Below are 14,613 nucleotides of genomic sequence, written 5' to 3' on the forward strand. Positions count from 1 at the left end.
CCCTCCCTCCCTCCCTCCCTCCCTCCTTCACTTACTCCCTTCCTCTCTTTGTAGACCAGGCTTGTCTCGAACTCACAGAGATCCCTCTGCTTCTGCCTCCCGAGTGCTGGGATTAAAGGTGTGTGCCACCACCACCCAGCTACACAAGTATTTTTTAGAAGTAATTGCTGAGGTTGTGCATATATACTCATCAAAATCTACCTGACTTACATGTTTCTTGTCATCTTATTTCTTAAAAAATCATAGCCTTAAGCTTTTGCCTAAAATTTCATTTATGTGATGAAGTTAGAGAACCCTATCTCATCGGTTGAAGATATTAGTGTCTGTCAGGAAGCAATGTCTAGTGGCATATTCTGCCCTTCCTCCCTAATGAGGTGAAGCTAATAATGTGAAAATAATCTATAAGTCATCTGTGGGTTCTAGGCTGTGGGATAATATGAATCGTAGAGTTCAGATTGCCTCCTCTTGCTTTGGGAAATCGCTTTTCCTCCAAAGTGGAAACATCATGGATGCTGAGTCTTTGTTTTTAGAGAATACTGTATTTGAAAGGCGAGGGCTTTGCCTCCCATCAGAAACACATCTTTTTGGTTTGAGAGGAATCCGGGGCCTCGGGAACATACTGTGACAACCCAGTGAGTGCACTTAGCAACTGAGCAAGCGTGGGCTGTGCGTATGTGGAACCTAGCGACATTAAGAAATCAATTTGCAGAGAGGTGCTCTCGGAGCCGAACTGTTTTTTAAGGTGTCATGAAGAGGTGTTGAAGCCACAGAGCAATTAGAAAATGACATGCATTTCATTGCTTGCATAATATTCTGTAGCTTGAGTTTTCTGACATGCTTTCTGCCCCCATTTTTTAAAATATATTTCAGGAAAATAAATCATGGCTATCGACCTATGCACAAGTGAGGAACCCCTCAGCCTACAGCCTTCCTCTCTGATGACCCTTTAGATAGATTTTTTCTTTCAGTACCCTAAGGGATGTACGTGCTGAAGTATTCAGAGATTTGGGAAGTCAAGAGACTCGATCCTCTGTATTCTTAAGGTCTAAAGACAAAAACACCCAAGCTGTAACATTAGATAATAAGACAGTGCCTAAAAGGACAGGAAGAAAGAAATGTCTGGAAAGAATTGAAGACCTATTAGGATATGAGGAAACTACTAACCAGTGAGGTACCAGTCTTTCCCTGTCTTTGTCCCTCTGCTTTGACAGGGTCTCATTGTGTAGCCCAGGCTGATCTCAGACTTGTGATCCTCTTTGCAGTTCCCTACTTCTGGGATGACAGACATATTTATTCGTGGGTGCTACAATGCTCAGCATGGTGGCAGGGAAAAAAATAAGATTTAGCATGTCCCCAAAAATATGTTGGCTTACAACACCAAAAAACCAAACCTGGTTAGTTACTGTTCTTTTCCTGTAAGAAAGAATTTTTCTTTCTTTTTGAAACAGGTTTTCTGATGTGGGATTCTGTATGCCATGAATATGTTTTTATTACCATTGGTTAATAAAGAAGCTGCTTTGGCCTACGGCAGGGCAGAATATAGCCAGGTTGGAAGAGATATATAGAGTAGGTGGAGTCAAAGAGATGCCATGTAGCTGCCAAAGGAGAAGGACACCAGAACCTTAACAGCAGGCCACAGCCTTGTGGTAATACATAGATTAATAGAAAAGGGTTAATTTAAGATGTAAGAATTAGCTAGGAATACACCTAAGCTATTGGTCAAGCAGTGTTGTAATTAATATACTTTGTGTGATTATTTGGGTCTGGGTGGTCAGGAAATGTAAGAGCAGTCTCTGTTTACAGGTTTCTCTCTGTATCTTTGGTTGTCCTGGATCTCACTCTGTAGATAAGGCTGGCCTGGAACTCACAGAAACCTGCCTGTCTGTGCCTCCAGAGTGCCTCCTACCATTCCTTGCTTTGAGGGAGAATTTTGTATGAGTCTATCCAGAAACAGAGGCAGGAAGGCAGTTGCATCCATAGAAAGGATCAAAATTGGTACCTCACGTTGGCACAGGTGGAGCAAACTAGTAAGCAGCACCCCCTCCATGGCCTCTGCATCCTCTCCTGCCTCCAGGTTCCTCCCCTGCTTGCGTTGCTACCCTGACTTCCTTCAGTAATGGACTAGGATGTGGAAGAGTAAGCCAAATAAGCCCTTTCCTCCACGAGTTGCATTTGGTCCTGGTGTTTCATTACAGCAACAGAGTACTGAGATCCATCCGCATGGTGGATTTCCTATTATCAGCAGGTCACAGATGAAAAAGTCGAGTCCCAGAGAGACTAGATGAAAAATTTAAAGTCACGTGCCTTCCCGGTGCTGAGTCGGTCACTCGGTCTCTGAATCCAGGAGCCCACATCCCTTGCTACTCTCCTATAATCCTTGTGACCATCCTAGTGCGATGTGGAAAAGAAATTTGGGGACAGGCTATAACAATCACTATCAAAGTCCCAATAGGCAGCAAGTGTTGATTCAAGCAAGCAAACAAACAAACAAACAAACAAACCATGCTTCTCTGCTTATGGATTTAATCATTCAACTTTAGTATTTCTTCCCTTTTATTTTCCTCTTTTCCCACCAAACCACTGCTTAAAACTGTGGCAATGCTTGAAAATAAGTAAGTACATGCTTTGAGAAGGGAGGAAAAAAAAACATTTTTGGACACCTAAAAGGAGACAAAGCTTGTCAATGAACGCCACAATCATACTGAAGAGTGAACAGATAAAATTATCTGCATCTCCCTTCAGTAAAACGTTATGAAATTCCAAGGAGGATGAAGCTTACGCAACAGAAAAGTTGATGAAGACCCTGCACAGCCGAAATGAAAACCGATCTTATATGATTTAAAAAACGAATGGGTAGCATGTTATGAATATTCTACTGGCAGCGCGTCCCGATGGGCAGGAAGCCTGTTATGTTGCTTGCTCGCGGGAATTATTTAATTATTTCATCGATGACTCACGGTTAGCTCTTAGATGCCTTTGTCTTTTCAAGAGAATAAGAACAATAGTGAATGGGGAATGGAGGAGGGAGATTTGGCTGGGGGTAAATTGTAAGCAGAGAAACATGGGGAATACAAACGTGGAGGATGTGAAAACTCTCTTAACATGAAGTATATCCATAACCTGAGATCCTTCGTAAAGTCTCAGGGAGAAGACAAAGACCCCAGGTCTAAACTAGGGATCTGAATTACCGGGGGCGAATCTATTTATAGAGCGATATCATGAAAGGCCTGGTCTAAGACTGGTACTATAAAAATCTAGAGGAGAAAGCAGCCTAGCGTAGTGTTGCACTGTAGAAATATGGTCTAGTGGCTACATTAAAAAGTTAAAAGTAAGCAAATGAGATTAATTTTGATCACGTACTTTATTTGAGCACACGCAAAATATTATTTCAAAAAAGCCATCACTGAAAAAATGTTTGTCAAATGCTATTTTTTTACAAAAACTTTAAAAGTTTGTCATGTATTTTATACATATAGTACATCTCAGTGTAATCTGTCCCCGTGTAGTCTTTACCGAGACACCACCCAGATAAGCCAATAGAGCCTGACCATTTGAACACTCAGTGGTCACATACCTTAAGGAACATTACAGATGTAGATCCTAGAACCAGGAACAAGACAGAAGGACTCAGTGAAACTCAGCTTCTTGTTTAGTATAGTGGCATCCAATGACAGGATCAAGGGACAAGTTGAGGGGACTTCAGCTACTTCCTCACGTCAGACAAATCCATCAAGGCCACAAAGGAGTATACAATGTAAATAAAAGTCACATGGTCACCTAGAAGGTGCAGCTTCAAAACTCTCCACTGAGCTTACCCTTCCTACCTGTTACCACACCAACCTTCTTGACGAGAATTCTGGTGCTCCTACTAAGAGAATCAATTTTTTTCTATGACAGATGGGGGGGGGGGGAGAACCAGAATAGGCTGGAGGAAAATGAGTATTCTGTTTGCATTATCTTAAATTTGAAAAACCCCATTAGATTCAAAATGTACTTAATGCTCCCTGAGGGAGATATGCTTTCTGGCCCCCTTGAGTGCAGCCATGACCCTGTAAGAGCTGCTATAGAGAAGGAACTGAGTGGAGGTGATGGGTACCCCTTCCAAGGTAAAGCATGAAGATCTAATGAATGGTCCCAGTGTGGTGGCCTTTAAGTGTGGAACTCCAGAGGCCAAGGTAGGCTGATCTCTGTGAGTTCAAGGCCAGCCTGGTTAACAAAGAGAGTTCCACGCCAGCCAGGGATACACAATGAAACCCAGTCTCAAAACCAGACCAAACCAAACCAAATCGAATTCTACGAAATGGTTTTTTAATCATCTTTCCTTCTCTGTTGTGAGCCTTGAAATGTCACATATATGACTTACCCTTCAGCTGGGGGCCCACAGTCAAGAGCACAAGATTCAGTGAACAGGGAATCACGTCATACTTCTAAGCCACGGAGACAGGATTATTTGCTATGCTGCTGTGATATCGTTAAAGGAGACTCATGGTGTTTTTATCCGGGAATTGAATATTGTTGCAAAATATCTTAAAATATGTTCTACAGACATAGTGTTAGGACATAAATGTTTTATTCTGAAGGTTCATGTAGACCATAAGAGAAGGCAGAGTCAGGCAGATGCTACATAGCTGCTGCTGAAGGAGAAAGACATCAGAACCTTACTGGTAATCTACAGCTTCATGGCGATACACAGATTCGCAGAAATGGGTTCATTTAAGATATAAGAGCTAGGTAGGAATATGTCTAAGCTGTTGGTCAAGCAGTGTTGTAATTAACACAGTTTCTGTGTGATTATTTGGGTCCAGGCGGCCAGAAAGCCAAAGCACAAACTCCTGTCAACACATAAGTCTTGGTGCTCAGTCTAAAAGTGCTTAAAGGACTCAATACTTTCTGTCCTTTGAGATTAAGTAAAAAGAGCAAAGAGGAATTAGGTCTATAGTATTTCTAAAGACATCAAAACAACAGCTGGTGTACATTTTGTCTCCTTAGGAATGGTTCTGTTTTAAGCTTGTAGTATTGGTGTCCTGTACCTACATCTGTATGCTTTAGGTAAAAATCTGCTGCCCCCTCTAACAGACACACACGGAAGCAACCCGATAAAACTGCCCTGTACAGAAGAGAATGCAGAGCAAAGGTCCAGTGTAGTCTCAACTTCCTGGGAGCTTCACAAAGCCTTCTGACTTAACTTCTAGGGTTTTCTACATTTACTTTATTTCATGTGTATGAGAGCTTTGCCCACAGCAACGTATGTGCATCGTGGGCATGCCTGGTGCTGGGCAAAGTCAGAAGGCGATGCCCCGTCATTGGGCACTGGTGCTATTGAGGGTTGTGAGCTGTGGTATAGGTCCTGGGAGCCAAGCCCTGGGCCTCTGCAGGAGGAACAAATGCTCTTAGCCACTGAGTCTTCTCTCCAATCCCCTAAACTCTTGACTTTTAAATAAACTTTGATTTGAGTGACCAATACAGGATAGTCATTAAGTGAATACAAACGGTAGAGACAAGTTTGGAGTTGTCTTTGATCTCTTACCACCCGTGTGTAGCTGCTTGTAATAATTTACCAAGTGGTCTTTCTGAGAGCTCAGTACTTCTATTTTCGTTCTCACTCTGTGTCTCTCTTCATGCTCATAACATATATAAACATATACACACGACCACGGATATTATAGTTTTACTTTGTGGAACTTTTTAAAAAATATTTTTGTTTTAAACGTGTATGTCTGTGTACCACGCTTGTACTTGGTGTCTGAGGAAGGAAAAAGAAAGAAGCCTGGTCCCCTGGAAATAAACTCTTTTCTATTTTTGCTGTTTGTTTTGTCTTTCAAAACAGAGTCTTTCTCTGTGTAGCTTTGGAACCTGTCCTGGAACTAGCTTTTGTAGACCAGGCTGGCCTTGAACTCACAGAGATCCGCCCCCCCCCTGCCTCTGCCTCCTGAGTGCTGGGATTATAGGAGTGCACCATCACTGCCTGGCTCTAAAGTGTGCTCTTAACAGGACTCCAGCACCACGGCATTCCTTATAAATCCATATTAACACATTTCTCTTTTTTATTAAAAGAAAGCCCTAAAATTCTTTTCATGTCAAAATATAAAAGTCTACTCCATTCCTTTAGGTTGTTGGCTCATAATTGATCACGTGAGAAACTGTAGCTCGCAAACACATTATTGACGTAGCCAGAACTTTCTAATAATTTGCTAGTATTAATATCTAATGCTGAGAACAAATACATTGTATATTTCCTCATATAGTGAAATGTGTGTGTCTTTACACATGTGTGCCTCTCATGATCCAAAACTGATCTTTAGAAAATGACCTTTCTAACTCTTCAAAACAGGCTGTTTTTGTCACATGGTTATCTGTGTGTGACATCACGCTTTGGGGAAGCAAGGCTCTTTGGTTCTCACTGCTCTGCCCACTGTTGTCGCAGGCATTAGCAATGAATGGTGGTGCGTATTGGACACACCTCAGGCTCTGCCTTGGGTTTCCCATCATACATCCCATCTTCATGGCGTCTCTACCACTGGCAGCTTGTCTGGCATTTCGGGTTTCTTCCACGGCTTTTGAATTAAGATCAAACTCATCATTCTACAAGCAGCTGCCTAAGGAGCCAGGCAATGCAAGTTGGAAGTACAGAGATAGCTCTCGAGCAGGAGGATAAGCAGTATGTATACTTCCTGCCTATTCCTGCAGACTCTATGTAAGACATAGCATATAGCTGGTGGGAGATATCCTACGCCCGAGCAACCGACTCTGTCTTCCTGATTCACTGGTTGGTACTGGGTTTATTTACACACATTTCTGTCTTGCTTCCATTTCCTCCAGTCCAGTTTCAGTAGGACCATCCCAGAAATAAGGCCACCTATGAGCCTTTTCTTCAGTTTCCTCTTAGGAAACCTTAAGTTAACCCAGGAGGAATGCAGGAGTGATCAAAGGAATCATCAAGATGAGAGTTTAGATTTGGATTGCTCATCTACCTGTGAGCCAGGGACCTGATTGTCCTGGGGCAGATGACAATTTAAAGCACAATCCAAAGGAGACAATGTGTCTATTACAGCTAGAGGCAAACGCAGGTTTGAGTTTGCTGAAAGTGGTACCTAGGATCTGATTATACAGCAGGTATTCCTAGAGCGGGCAGCCTAGAGACGCAGCAGCCTGAGAATTCTGAATTCCTAAATTCCTCTGGGCCTTGAAGCCTGGGCCTAAGTAGCCCCTCGATGCCACAGCAGTTTCTGCCTGCCTTGGGGGAATAGACGATGACGTAATCGGAAGCAGGTGCCTCTCAAGATCAGACTTGTTTTCCTGGAAATAGACCCCCAACATACTTGATTGCCTCTTGGCTGGAAAGCAAGGTTGTTTCAGCGCAAGCTGAGCAGGGAATGACCGGCTTTGAGAAGAAATAGACCACAGGGCACAGGAATGACGGAATCCCGCATACAATTGGCTTCAGCTGAAACCAGGTGGAGCGGGCGCTGGGGTGGACCTTGAATTCACTAGTAGTCTCTAGTCTCTATAATTTAGCTTGGGTGAAGGAGACCATATATAGAAGAACCTTAACATTGGATCTCTAACCTCTGGAGCTAGAATTATCCTAAGTGTGAGAGAGCCGATGCAAATGTCCGACACTGTCTACCCCGGTGCGGAATTAGAAGCAACACGGTGCTAAGAGCTGCAGGTATTTATACAAGTAGCAAGGTATAACTGCCCACAGCTACGTGTCTGCCGGTGAGGATTTTAGGTTTGGGAAGCTTAGGAACTCAATGTTCATAAGTAATGTCGCTGATATCTTTCCTGTAAATCCCGCTATCCACCGCCACCCAACATTAAACCTGTTTGTTATACCCAAGAAGCGTCTTTGTTTGGGCTTTCCATCAATCTGGATCGCAGTTGCTATTCATCAAGGCATTGCACACACAATAGGTCATGCATTGCACACATCACTTCTCGGTGGGTGGTTTAGTTTTTTCCTCTTTTATGTGGGTACCAAAGGTTTGGATTCCTGCGCTCAACTTTAGCTGTTCTCTTTTACTTCTGTAGGTTTTAGGATAAGCTCCCTTTAAAGACCATGAATACAGTGTTAAGATGTTTACTACTTTTATAATTGCATATAGTACAATGTAGTTCTTCTATAAATTTTGTCGTACTCTCTGAATCTCCTTTGCTTCGGTGGTTAGGTTTTCTTCTTCTGCCTCACTGTCTCCTCATGTTTCCAGTCTGGCATCTTCTTTCTCTGCTGACCGTAGCTTAAGATACAATTTTCACCCCAGTCTCTCTTGTCTTCTGTTCTGCCGTAAAAATATCCTTTCTAAACTTTATACAATACCAACTTGGTCTTGTACTTCTCTGCTTAGGAAATTTCTATGATCCCCAACTAAATAATCCTAATTAGCAAATATTTACACAGCGCTGTCTTATGGGGCTCCCGTGTTTTAAGTCATTTATTCGAGGGAAAAAACAGCAGTGACAAAAACAGATTCTGAGGTCTTAGAGATGAACTGAGCAAGGCATCGCGAGGCTAAATACAGCGGAAGAACTCAACATTCGAATCTCGCTTACTGGTCCTACAGTTTGATCTTTGCGTGTGTATGAGTGTTCACGCGCATGCGTATAGGGGTCAGAGGAGGACAGTGCGCTCCTTCCACTATTGTTCTCCACCTCGCTTCTTGAGACAGGTTCTCTCACGGATTGGTTAAACTGGCAAGTGAGCGAGCTCTGGGACTCCTCCCCGAGCACTAGAACACAGATTCACCTGTGACCGTATCCAGCACTGGTTTGCGCATTGGGGTCCAGATTCAAGTTCTCATGCTTTTCCAGCCGGCACTTTGCGGACTGAACGGCTCCCCAACCCACTGGGCTTTTAATGTCGACATTGTACATCAGTGCTTTGACTTATGGGTCACTCTTGGCCCACTGCAACTTGAAGATACCCACAGGTCAAAAGAACCTTAGCGCTCCTAGCCTACCAAATACTGTAGCTTAGCTTAACGGACATTAGGTGGGCTCAGACCACAGCTGGGCCAACTCATCCCCAGAGAAAGTCTATTTTACAACGCGATGAATTTCTCGTGTCATTTAGTAAATATTGTATTCGAAGTGAAAATCAAAATGGTCATATGGGGTAGTCTTCTACACCAATTTAAGGCTGAAAAAAGATCCCAAGTCAAGCTGTCACGTGCTGGGGAAGTCTACATGCTTTTCTGTCCAAAGGGCTCCACTAAATACAAAACCAAAGGAAGATTTCTGAGCGCACCTTCCTGCTGCTCGCTGTGTTTGGCCATGTTCCCCTTTTTAGCCCATCCTGTGCTTTGTTGGTTCTAGGCTCCTAGAGTAAACAGGCAGGTAAGTGTTTGCAGAGCCCTTCAGTTGAGGAGAAGCACTTCTAGACCACAGCCAAGCCATTGTCTCCTTGGCAATCCTTTGTTCTCTGTGCAGCCTCCAGCTTCATCTGGGGACTTCTGTAAGATCCTTTGACCTTATCACAGCTTTGATGATGATGATGATGATGATGATGATGATGATGATGATGATGATGATGATGATGGATCGCTGTCCCCACTCACTTTGTAGGGACTGTGTGTCAGTGCTCATATACAGATTATACAAGCACACAAAGGAATGGGCATATTTAAGTGAATGTATGTAAAAACGAGAAACAAAAACTTAAGTTTGCATATCAGTTGGTGATGTAGGAAAAGGAGTTTTTATAGTTTTTTTTTTTAAAAGGATAATGCATTCTATTTAGGAGAGTCGAAGTGATTAACGGCTAAATATCTAACAAGAAAAAAAACCACTAACCTTATTATTTCTCTAACCATAATTCTCTTAAGATGTAAGAGAATTCCGAATGAGCAGAAAGAATCTCTGCAGCCAGCAAAGGCATTAATTATAAGAAGCGGCAATTTGCATTATTTATGAGGAAGCTATTTACATTGCCTGGCGCTGCCAGTATTTGCCTGGCTCTATCCCTTCATGACAGAGAGATGAAGGAAAAGCGACATGGGAAAAGAAAAGGTATTGTAAAGGCTGCATCTCATTCCAGGAAGACAGCAGCTCTAAAAAAAAATTTTTTTTTAAACCCTCAAATGTAATTGAAAGGGAAGAAAGTGGAAACTTCCATCTTGCCACGATGATGATTCATAACCTAACACCCCTTTAAATATTCAGACAGGCTTCCAAAACCCACTGCCAGGGCAGCGTTGTTAGCAGAGGCGCACGCAGGGAGGGAGGATGACTAAGGCAGAACGTTTCGTAAGTCGAGCACTTGAGTTCAGTCACCTATTCTTTTCTACCAGTGACTCTGGAATCTGTACCTTCTGAGCAAGGTCATCTGTAAGAAGCAGCCCACGCAGGGAAGGAGCGGGCCCACTCCGTTTGACGTTCTTCTCTGTCCACTTTAATTGAGCTGGACCCCGCCTCCTGCCGTTTCTAATGGTCACTAGGATAGAGCGTCCTCCGCCGCAATTTGCACTGGCTCTGGACTACTGAAAACAACGGGAACAAGAGAAGGGCTCTACCGAGCCAAACATTTTTTAAACGTGCCAATTAATAGTTTTTGGCCGAAGTGCAATGGACAAATCCCTCCACCCCCACTTGCATTCTTTCAAAAATTTCAAAAAGTTTTTGTTGCCCATCTAGAGTGAGATCCAATACTGTGTATCAGACATGGCATCTGCATCTTGGCTGGAGAATCGGGCTCTGGCAGTGAGGAAGGGGTTTCTGTGTTTCAGTGGTTACCTGGAAGGTTCTTTAGTCACAATGACCTGCTCCAATGAGTGACTTCACTGTGATCTTCTTTCCAAGAATATTAGGGTGCAGTCACAGGACCTAGAAGGCTGGCCTTACACGTTAGCACAAATCCATAGGGCAGGAAAATAAAGAGGTTGAGTCTGTAAGAGATAAGGCTGTGGCCCAATGAACTTCTCAGCATTCGGGGGCTACTAAGGTCACATCTATATTTTTGAGTGTGAAAGAACTGGCTATCATTTGCAGTGTTAAAGACCTAGGTTTTGAAGCCACCATAAATCTCTGGTTCTTTGGTAATTTTTGGTATTGCATAATTTATAAGTCCCCTAGCTGAAATTCCAACCCCAAATTAATACCTTTGACTCGACATGGCCCATGAGATGCAAGAAAAGAACGTTTCTTGATATTAAACATTTCCCCCCGAGGCCAGTAGTTTGTCCATTAGACGAAAAATCTCCCTCACCCCTGTTTAAAAATGCGGACGTATCCCGAGAGCTAACAGTTTAAGCCATTAGCATGTATTAATGTCAAAGAGTTAATGCTAAGTAAAATACACATTGATTTAGGATAGAGTGACATGTAGGTTGAAGTGCGAATAAATAGTAAATGTAATCAGGATCATTAGAGACATACACATTCACCCCATAGTCACCAACTCACACTGCCGAGGGAGGAGAAGGGAGCCGTGGCAGGTGTTTGTCTTAACCAGCTTCTCAGAGAGTTTCCTAATCGAAATTGTGTTAATAAGCTTCTTTTGGGGATGTCTCAGTTCGGGTTTCTATTACTGTGAAGAAACACCATGACCACGGCAATTCTAACAAAGAATACATTTAATCGGGTGGCTCACTTATACTTGTAGAGGTTTAGCCCATTGTCATCACGATAGGGAACGTGGTTGGCATGCTGCCAGGTGTGGTGCTGGAGGAGTGGCTGAGAGTCCTACATCTTGCAGGCAACAGGAAGTCAACTGGGCCACTGGGAGGTATCCTGAGCATAGGAAAGCTCAAAGCCCGCCCCAACAGTGACACACTTCCTCCAACAAGGCCACACCTCCTAATAATGCCACTCCCTGTGAGGGGGGGTGCTAATTACATTCAAACTACCACAGGGGGCATAATCAATACACCTTATTCCTTAGGATCACTGACTTCAGAGCACATAATTGGGACTTTGTTCTCTGACTGTGGTCAAAGCCAAGCCATGGTCTCAAACTGTGAAGCAGCAGAGATGTGTTAGTAGCTGAGGTATGATGTCATGAGGAGTAAATGAGAAGGAGCGATGTTTCAACAGGGCGGTGGTGGTGCATGCCTTTAATCCCAGCAATCAGGAGGCAGAGACAGGCAGATCTCTGTGAGTTCGAGACCAGCCTGGTCCACAGAGTGAACAGGGAAACTTTCAAAGAGAAATTCAATCTTGAAGGGAAAAGAAAGTTTCAAAATGCTTGAAATAATGTCAGGCACATTTTAATATAATTATTGCAACCGTGGATATTGTTATTAAATGGGAAAAAGATGAATGTTGGATAGTCGTTTTTTATTGGCTTTCTGTTACATCTTCACCCCTACCCCACAAGCTGCCTTGTTTGTGAATGGCTGTAATCTCAACACTCAAACTGAGGCAGGAGGATAGTGAGTTTGAGGCCAGTGTGGGCTGCATAAGGAGGTCCTTCTGAAATTAAAAAAATTCCACAGCAAACAAAAACTTCCAAAGAAAACCGAAAGTTATTTATGCGTTATCCATCAGTGCCAGGTGGTTACAAATCAAATGACCGTAAAAAGGATTAAATTTATGTATCCATTCATTTAATGTTGTTGCGTGTGCGTGTGTCTATTTCCAGGAGACCACAAATAGCCATTCAGACCATCCTGCCTTTCCAGGCTGTTGGTACTTCCCTCGCCCTCTAGGGGCCGTTGTGCTTCCGGAAAGCATGCAGGTGGCGTTGTTGCCAGGAGACCGTTGCCTGGCAACCGCGTGTACACCAGCCCCTAGCGTGCTGACTCGGATAGAAATGGCGACCAGCAATACCTCCTCCAGCTCTTCCTCGGAGTCCCAGGACTCTGAGGCAGCGGTGTCGTCGCCGGTGCAACTGCCCCCAACGCCTCCGCCGACCTCCACTGCGATTCTCAAGTCGCCCTCGGAGTCCAAGTCGAGCTCATCCAAAGCGCCGTACTGGTCCTGTTCCGAGGAGTTGCTGCCCTCTGCCGCCTTCTACGGGCCCCTGGACGCTAAAAACCCGCTTCTGGCCTCTTGCGAAAAGGAGATCCGGGAGCTGTTAAGCTTTATGAAGAAGAAGAAGGCTCTAGCCACCTCGGAGGAACAGAAGCACGAATTCCATCGGAGGTGGTAAGCTGAGGCACGGCGCTGGGGAGGGCGCCACCAGGACAGGGGCGGGGTTCTGGAGACAAAACAGAAGGGGGACACCCCGCGCTATCACAGCCCTTAGTTTTCCTACATGTTTCAGGTCAAAATAAAAAATCTGCACAGAAACCCTTCGTAAGTCCCGGTTTGGTGTCAGTGTCTTCTCTTGGCATCTCTTGCTCACTCATGGGTCGCAAAACAGGACAAAGGTGGACTAAAGAGCAACTCTGAACGCATGCATTTTATTTTTATATTCCGCTAGGATTGCAGAAGCTTCCTTAGCTTCTCTTGATTTTTGTGGCTCATTCTGAGCGTCTGATTGCATTTTGTTTGTTTCTGTTGCCAGCTTACTTCTTTGACCTGAAAACGACTCTTTCGTTAGGGTTACCATCTTTTCTGGTCTAACGCATTTTCTGGTCTAACACATTCCAAACTGAGTACTTATAGATAGGAAAGCGGAAAAGAACACCAGGCTGGAGAATAATTTTAACTTCCATGTTTTTGTCGTGAAATAAGTATGAATACGCATGTTTTTGTTTGTTTGTTTTGTTTTTTGGCTTTCCAGGACATTGTTTCTCTGTGTTGCTTTGGAGCCTGTCCTGGAACTAGCTCTTGTAGACCAGGCTGGCCTTGAACTCACAGACATCCTCCTGCCTCTGCCTCCTGAGTGCTGGGATTAAAGGCGTGCAACACCACCGCCTGGCTGAATACACAGTTTTAACTTGCATTTGTTATTCATCCAAGCATCCTAACGGTTTGTTAAGCACCTAGTATATATATACATCTTCGAAAGGTACTTTTCTCCAAACCAGGAAAGCATCAAGTTAACAAAAAAAGTCCTCCCCCAAGTCATAGATTTCTGTGATTATAGTCCCGCACCAAAGCAAACATGGGGTGGGTACTCATTCCCACCACCCCTTTATCTACTTTTTTTTTTTTTTTTTGAGTTTCACATAACTGCGATCAAAGGCTGTGAAAATTGTAAATGGAAAATCCCAGAAACAAACAGTTGACATTGCTTATACCCTTCTGGGCAGTCTGATGACATCTCTCTCTGCCCCGCTCTGTCCCACCCAAGGTTTGAATCACCCTTTCTCCAGCACACCCTCTCTGTGGTCCTCATTGGTCCATCTGTATCAGACTGACAGCTGTGGTAACTCAGGGTTTGTGTTTACGTGACCCTTATTGTGTTTAATAATCATCACGGTGTACAAGAGTAGCGACGCTGGAGACACCGATGCGCCAAGGAGAAGTAAATGAAAACAAGTGCTTCATAAGGAAAGGAGGAAAAGGCATGTTCCGGTGGCCACGTGCCACGGTACAGCTCGATGTCCTGAGTGCCGCCACAGCCATAGAACCTTTACACTGTCTGTTTCATACGTGCTCCGTCCTAGCGTGGCTCATCTCTTACCTAATTCATAAGGAAACCAAGATCGGCTAATCTTGGGTGGCAGCCTGACACTCCTGGGAGGGAGGGCCCACCCAGCCGCCCCTGGGCAGTGCTACCTTTGGGCAGGT

At 43.9% G+C, this 14,613-nt stretch overlaps 1 protein-coding gene across 1 annotated transcript in view; it reads left to right on the top strand.

Moving 5' to 3' along the window:
- The first annotated feature begins 12,727 nt into the window (after positions 1-12,727).
- The window catches only part of Cfap54 (cilia and flagella associated protein 54), a 251,916-nt gene continuing 250,030 nt past the window's right edge, over positions 12,728-14,613 (top strand). Inside the window, exon 1 of the mRNA XM_050145787.1 lies at positions 12,728-13,080. Coding sequence (XP_050001744.1) covers positions 12,746-13,080 — 335 coding nt within the window. The 5' untranslated portion in view covers positions 12,728-12,745. The remainder of the gene's footprint in view (positions 13,081-14,613) is intronic.

Source organism: Alexandromys fortis, unplaced genomic scaffold (assembly GCF_014885135.2).
Source record: "Alexandromys fortis isolate MF-2015 unplaced genomic scaffold, M_Fortis_MF-2015_v1.1 scaffold_50, whole genome shotgun sequence".
Classification (NCBI taxonomy): domain Eukaryota; kingdom Metazoa; phylum Chordata; class Mammalia; order Rodentia; family Cricetidae; genus Alexandromys; species Alexandromys fortis.